Source organism: Salvia splendens, chromosome 14, assembly GCF_004379255.2.
Source record: "Salvia splendens isolate huo1 chromosome 14, SspV2, whole genome shotgun sequence".
NCBI classification, from domain to species: Eukaryota; Viridiplantae; Streptophyta; class Magnoliopsida; order Lamiales; family Lamiaceae; genus Salvia; species Salvia splendens.
The window spans coordinates 5573181-5581455 of NC_056045.1; the positions used below are offsets into that span (position 1 = coordinate 5573181).

Below are 8275 nucleotides of genomic sequence, written 5' to 3' on the forward strand. Positions count from 1 at the left end.
ATCCGATACCTTATCTCGGGATAATGTTACGTAAGATATGTCGTGACTCGTGAGTATTAATTTTCGTCAACAAATAGTCTCGAGCTAATTCAATTTTAGATAATATCGAGACAAACTAATCTTGAATAAAATTTATATACTAAGATTATTTCTACTTAACACTATCTCGAGATTAAATTGCGGGCAGAATTTGTCCAACCAAAACAAGGATAATAAAATCATATAATTTCCTATATCTAATAAAAAACCACAAATAATTAAAGTAAATTTGTCATCGAACAAACAATTGGGTGAATATGCTAAAAATGTGTGCCCTTTTATATAAAAGAGGTTAAAGGTTAGGGATTTAAGTCGTACGAAGCTATGACACCGTTAATTGATTACCATTTAAGATAATTACCTAATTGTTAAGCCCATATTTCCAAATAAAAATCAACATCCATTCGTTGATTAAAATCCTATAACTAAAGGGGATTAAATTTTTTATTAATAAATGTGAGTTGCAGGATGGTGATGGAGACAAAAGTGTAACAAGAATGGGACATATATCAGATTTATAATCATCCATCCCATACAATTACATATATAGGTTGGTATCCAATAATTAAACTTTGATAAGCTACGATATTTCCATTTGTTTAAATTTGAAACAAGCTTTCACCCCTATTTAAAAGTCACACAAATTAATCCACCCACGACCCTCTCTCAAGTATTATTATTTATATGCCCATAATTTTGGAGAATTACTCGTCATTCTCACTCACTCTTTAGAATCACCAAGTTCTAACCATTCTCTCAACCTCACCAAGTCCTACTAACCATTCTCTCAACCTCCAAAAGGTGATAGTTTTCAAAATTTCATATACTTTTCCATTCACTAAATTCATCAATTTACAAAGTAATTAATGCTAATTTTTTGTCACTCTCTAGATGTGGAAGCTTCACTGCATGATCATTTGCTTAATGGCTGCATGCCTTCTTGCAAGCAGCTTCAATGTTTCATTCACTGAAGTTGCTAACGCAACTCAAAGACGAGCAGGTTTATATTTATAAGTAATTTTTTCGTCCGTGAATAAATGACTTACTTTGTATGTGATTATATACACATAATTCCATTTCAGTGTGTATGGACGGCTCACCGGCTGGCTATTATTACTCTGCCGGGTCAGGAGACGGGGCCAAGAATTGGCTCCTCTTTCTCATGGTTATAATTGATTTAAACTATTTTTTTCTTGAAATATCTTAATTTTAGGTTATGTCTGACTTTCTTTAATTATATAGGGAGGTGGATGGTGTGATAACGTTGATGATTGCCAAAGCAAACTGAATCAATCTTTAGGCAGTAGCAAATTCATGCCATCTAAAACATTCTCAGAAGTTCTTAGCCCAAACAGCCAAATCAACCCGGGTATATTTATATATATAGAGAGAAGCATTAATTAATTAATTTGTTTTAATAATATTTAACATGTATCATTTTCAGATTTCTATAATTGGAATAGGATTTTCGTGGCCTATTGTGACCAATCATCATTCCTCGGTGACACCGAGTTTGATGGCCAAGTAAGTTAGTAACTCAAAACTTTGAAATAACTTAATTTATCTATTTATTAACATGACCCGTCATGTTGTACCAGGGACCGAGACTTCAATTTCGAGGATCCAGGATTTTTGATGCGGTTGTTGACGACCTTTTGGCTAAAGGGATGGGCGTCGGAGAGAATGTAGATTCATTTCTTTAATCAATTTAATATTATATAATATTTGAGATGCATCTAATTATAGTGTATTTATTTGCAGGCTATTCTTTCCGGTATATCGGCAGGGGGGCTTGCGACTATCTTACATTGTGACGGCTTTCGAGCACGTCTCCCCGATGTGGGCAGAGTGAAATGCCTCTCGGATGGGGGATTTTTCTTTCGAGGGTAAGAATCTCAAATTAATTACTTTTTGGTGATTTTTCTACCGCTACTTGATTTGGCCTCTTTTTTGTGTTATGTGACAGAGAGAATGTCCTTAATGCCGACTACAGAGAGAAATATTTTGCCTCCGTAATTACGCTCCATGTATGTATCACTTCTTTGTAAATATATGAATTTTTTTCAAAACAATTTGACATATTTGATTCATAAACATCAATCTCTTATTTATCGAATACTCCACTATTGTAGAATATATCCAGCCTCCTTCCCGTGACATGCACTGAGAGAATAGATCCGAGTTTGGTAAGTGACTTATATGATTAGCATTATATTAAATTAAAAGTTAATATTGACAAATATTTGGTAGTAATTAATTATTTTGCAGTGTTTCTTCCCCGAAAATCTAGTCAGAGACATTCAAACTCCAATCTTTATATTGGATAGTGCATTTGATGCATATCAGGTATGCAACTAAGTAGAATAATTTCTATAAACAGTAGTAATAATTTTGATAAATATAATGCGAATTTCATACTTATTAGTACCTATTTGTTTTAGGTGAGATTCCGTTTGGTACCTCCAAGTTCTTATGACCGCATAAGATGGGATTTGTGCTTGGGGAATATCAGTACTTGTACAAGTACGGATAAACAATTAATAACTGGTACACTAATCTATATTTTTTGTTCTACAAGCTTGAAGTAATATTTTTTATTAGACAAAACTATTTAAATAATTGAGTTTTGGAAACAGATTTTGGGGGCGCATTTTTAAAAGCTGTTAGAGAGATCTCAAATAATCCAACAATAGGCATGTTTATACATGCATGCCTCATTCACACTGTCTTAATTGATGGACGTTTTTGGACCCCCAATTCAACGATCAAATTGGGAAATTTGGTGAGTTTAATAGTAGTGCTCCACTTTATAATTCTTTTACTATTAATTAATGTTTGAGAAAATGTTAATTTTACTTCTTTCCTTTCCAATATTTGCAGAGCATACAAGAGGCCTTTGCAAATTGGTACTTTGACAGAGAACCAGTTACACTTATTACTACTGCTAATTTTTTAGAGATATGTACTAAGAAAAAAAATGTTATGATCCAATGAATTATGCAATATGCTCAGTTTTCTATAAATCAGGAGTACTGTTTTTGAAACTCATGTTTTCTCTGTAGTTGTTAAACCGACAAATATGTTCACAAATAAGTACTTAAATTTGATATAGTATACAAAAAAGAGCATTAGTTATAAGAGCCATTAGCACAAAATTAATCACACATTTTATTAACACAAATATAATTAAGTAGTGTTGAATCAATATTACCACACGAATGTATAGAATACTATTAATATTTCACAGTTTTCAATTGGAAGAATCACTTGAAAAAACGGAGTTGACTTTATGGATTTACCGACATACGTACATTTATTGTTGATTACCGATGTAACCTCCGTTGGTAAATCTCCGACAGTTATACACTAAATTTACTATTAATTTTACCAACGGTATTAATAATATTTCATAGGTTTCAACTGGGATAATTAAAGTGAAGGAATTAAACGCATGCATCCAATTAATTAACCATCTATAACTTTCTTGAATATTTTTATAAGAAGTCAATTAACTTAACATTTGACATCAACACTTTCACCATGATTCATATCCTAATTTTTCTGATTATCAGTGGAGTGATTTCTGGTGAACTCCAACAAATTAATGGTAACATAATTTCACCATGCTACAACGTTGTCACATATAATGTTTGCCGGGACTCAATTTTCAGTGCCTTTTGTTATGATGTGACTTATGATCCAGTATTCGATGGTTGTTGTCGTTTTTATACACAAGTTGCTCAAGATTGCATACCTCAAATGGCTTCGGATGCAAAAGCATTGAATTTTTGCGGCCAAGAAGCTTATCTAATTGATGAAAGAGCTACTAAACTTTATGAATTTTGTCTACATAATCAGTAATTCACAATTTGGTGAACCAATAATCATATAAGAATGTTTTCTTTATTCCCAAATAATTTCCATCTTTACGTTATTATAAATTAAGTGTGGGAATATTGAAATATTCATTCTTGTTGTAATAATATAAGAATAAATCATAATGGGGGCTGTTTATTATTTTGTGTTAAAGAGTACACTTTAAATTCTGTGACCTAAAAATGAGATTTGTACTTCTTTTAAGTATCTCAAGTTCTCAACTCAAAAGAATATCATCGTATACCTTTGAAAAACTATTAAGTACTACATTTAAGTCCTCAATTTTTTTTTTCTTTTATACTCCTCAATATATTTGATCTAATTAGGAGCTTCTTGCACCATAATCATGTTCCTCTAGGAGGAAATCAAAACAATACTCCACTTTATCCACTTTTATTAGTTAAATCTGGTGCTCGAATTAAATATCTCACTTATAATGAGACAGAGAGACTATAATATTGTATCTTATTAATAGTAGTAGTATTTGGTTGACTAGATACGATCCGATACCTCATCTCGGGATAATGTTAGTAAGATTTGTCGTGACTCGTGTCGTGACTCGTGTCGTGACTCGTGACTATTAATTTTCGTCAACAAATAGTCTCGAGCTAATTCAGTTTTAGATAATATCGAGACAAGTTAATCTTGAATAAAATTTATAAACTAAGATTATTTCTACTTAACACTTCTCGAGATTAAATTGCGGACTGAATTTGTCCAACCAAGACAAGGATAATAAAACCATATCATTTCCTATATCCAATCAAAAACCACAAATAATTAAAGTAAATTTGTCATCGAACAAACAGTTGGGTGAATATGCTAAAAATGTGTGCCCTTTTATATAAAAGAGATTAAAGGTTAGGGATTTAAGTCGTACGAAGCTATGACACCGTTAATTGATTACCACGTAAGGTAATTGCCTAATAGTTAAGCCCAAATTTCCAATTAAAAATCAACATCCATTCGTTGATTAAAATCCCATAACTAAAGGGGATTAAATTTTTTATTAATAAATGTGAGTTGCAGGATGGTGATGGAGACATAAGTGTAACAAGAATGTGACATATATCAGATTTATAACCATCCATCCAATACACTTACATATATAGGTTGGTATCCAATAATTAAACTTTGATAAACTACGATATTTCAATTTGTTTAAATTTGAAACAAGCTTTCACCCACATTTAAAAGTCACACAAATTAACCCACCCACGACTCTCTCAAGTCTGAGCCTCCAATTAAAAGATGATACGTTATCAACTTTTAATAAGGGTAATTTTGTCCAATCATGATTTTAACACAAATACAATTTAGGCTACGTTTTGGTTGCTATATTTCACTAAGATAAAATATTTATAACGGCCCATTGTTTAGTATACAAAATAAATTAATCACTAGGTCGTGTTATCTTCTTAAGCTTGCACCCTTTTTCATGTTTTGCTAGAATAATTAAACCAAGGAAGAGGGTATGTTTTGATAGAAATCCATGGTTCCATCCTAAAATCAATTGGTGATAGGAGGAGTGGCCCATTAAAATTATATAGTGATTTCAAGTCTATATGAACACCGATGTCGGATAGTTGTAATGTATTATTTTAGTTTCAATTGCCAACACCCTCCCTCAAACCCTCAATGTGAACCTAGGAGGAGTTGGGCTTTTTTCTGATCGATTGGAAGACTTGTCCAATTTTATGATGATTGGTTGGACCACTGGCCCAAATTTTAAGCCCAGATATACTGCTGGGTCAATCAATTTTTTCGGTTTCAGTCCAGATATACTGCTGGATCAGTTAAATTTAACCCACAATCGGCGACCCGCTCTGATACTATGTTAGAAATCCATGGGTTTCATCTTAAAACCAATTGGTGATAGGCTGAGTGGCCCATTAGAACTACATAGTGGTTTCAAGTCTATTTGAACACCGATATGAGATAGTTGTAATATACTCCCTCCGTCCCCGATTAAGAGTCACTCTTTTCCATTTTGGACTGTCCCTCATTAAGAGTCACTCTTCCTACTTACTATATTTGGACATCAAAAATACTCTAATTACACCAAAAAATCAAAGAGATCTCACATTTCACTACCTAACTCCATTTATTACACCACACATTCAAACACTTCCTTAAAACCCGTGCCCGGTCAAAGAGTGACTCCTAATTGGGGACAGAGGGAGTATTATTTTAGTTTCAATTGTCAACATGTTTATGTATCTTTATTCAAAACCAAAGGAAGATATTATCTCATAACCCACAATTATTTCAAGTCAGAATCAATTTGAAGCAACCTAACATTTTCTTGCAAAAATTACTTCAATTATATCACGCCATTGGAATCAACCTAACATTCCCTCTCAAAAGTCACTTCAATTATTTCAAGCCATTTGAATCAACCTAACATTCTCTCTCAAAAGTTACTTCAATTATTTCAAGCCATTGGAATCAACCTAACATTCTCTCTCAAAAGTTACTTCAATTATTTCAAGCCATTTGAATGAACCTGACTTTATCTCTAAAAAATTACTACTACTTAAATAGTTCCTCTATGGCAATATCAGAAACATAACATTCTCCACTTCACTCACTTTTCAAACACAGCAGCAAAATACCGAAGGCGTTCCTCCCATTCTTCTTATTCACGAAATCATATAAGAATGCTTTCTTTATTTCCAAATAATTTCCATCTTTATTCCCAATTAAGTGATAAACTAAGTACACACTAGTCCATTCCACCATTATTCAATAGTATATTATTGTATTCAATTCGTTGGATAAAGTAAAGAATCGTCACAACGATCAAGATTCATGTCAAGCACTATCAACCACATCCTTTTTAGTTATGAACTCCTTTTTTATTCATATGGATTTTTAACTAAATATGAATGAATATTAACTCATACTTAGATAGTTCGAAATAAATTAAATATTTGTGTACAAGAAATGAGTAGTGGATAATGCTGGAAATTATTGTCGTATTAGCTTAATTATGAGCACTGATATTCGACAAAAACAAGAAGACGAATTGATCCCAAAAAAACAGTTATCGGTCACACTCAAAACCCCATTAATAAGCTAACAAGAATCTATTTACAAACGAAAGCCTCGTGAAGATCTTTACCAAAATAGTGACAATTAGTAACTTCCATAAAACCATAATTAATTATTTTTGTTTTCCAAAGAGTTGCGGCTGTGATTTACCTGTCATAATCAAGGCCAACGTAATCCTATTGGCCATAAAAATGACTTGTGGTCAGGAATTAAATTAAGAAATAAAAATATTTTTGCTTATTGGGGCCCCTTTATCTTCACTTTCCGATTTATTGAAAATGCTAAGGCCAATTTAATAATCTCTTTTGATGTTTTCTTCATTTTGAGAAATATGTGAATGGATTAGTCATTGGTTTCTGTTGGCAATTGAAACATAAAATGAACATAAAAAATATCTCACATCGGTGTACACAAAGAGCTTAATTCACTATATAAGTCTCATGGGCCTCTCCTCCTATCACCAATTGGTTTTAGGATGTAACCCATGGATTTCTATCATGGTATCAGAGCGGGTCGCCGACTGTGGGTCAAATTTAATTGACCCAGCAGTATATCTGGGCCGAAACCGAAAAAATGACTGACCCAGCAGTATATCTGGACTTAAAAATTTGGGCCAGTGGTCCAACCGATCGAAAAAAAAATTGGGCCGATTGTCCAATCGATCATAAAAAAGTCCAACTCCTCCAAGATTCACCTTGAAGGGTTTGAGGGAAGGTGTTGGCAATTGAAACATAAAATGAACATAAAAAATATCCAACATCGGTGTACACAAAGAGCTTAATCCACTATATAAGTCTCATGGGCGTCTCCTCCTGTCACCAATTGGTTTTAGGATAGAACCCATGGATTTCTTTCAGTTTCCTCTATTTGCAAAGCTATGAGTTATAGAGAAAAGCTGTGGTTTCCTCTATTTGCAAAGCTATGAGTTATGGAGAAAAGCTGTGGTTTCCTCTATTTGCAAAGCTCTTGGAGGGTTTGAGGGAGGGTGTTGGCAATTGAAACATAAAATGAACATAAAAAATATCTCACATCGGTGTACACAAAGAGCTTAATCCACTATATAAGTCTCATGGGTCTCTTCTCCTATCACCAATTGGTTTTAGGATGGAACCCATGGATTTCTATCAGTTTCCTCTATTTGCAAAGCTATGAGTTATGGAGAAAAATTGTGGTTTCCTCTATTTGCAAAGCTATGAGTTATGGAGAAAAATTGTGGTTTCCTCTATTTGCAAAACTATGAGTTATGGAGAAAAGCTGTGGTTTCCTCTATTTGCAAAACTATGAGTTATGGAGAAAAGACGTGGTT

General features: G+C 33.1%; 1 protein-coding gene across 1 annotated transcript; it reads left to right on the plus strand.

The window, feature by feature from the left end:
* Positions 1-604: 604 nt before the first annotated feature.
* Positions 605-3062, plus strand: LOC121764756 (pectin acetylesterase 8-like). Its single transcript, XM_042160776.1, has 13 exons — positions 605-840; positions 931-1039; positions 1122-1204; positions 1282-1408; positions 1484-1563; positions 1638-1724; positions 1801-1925; positions 2006-2066; positions 2172-2225; positions 2308-2385; positions 2481-2586; positions 2676-2821; positions 2920-3062. The coding sequence occupies exons 2-13, from the start codon at positions 931-933 to the stop codon at positions 3031-3033; spliced, it is 1170 nt and encodes a 389-aa protein (XP_042016710.1). The 5' UTR covers positions 605-840; the 3' UTR covers positions 3034-3062.
* The last annotated feature ends 5213 nt before the right edge of the window (positions 3063-8275 follow it).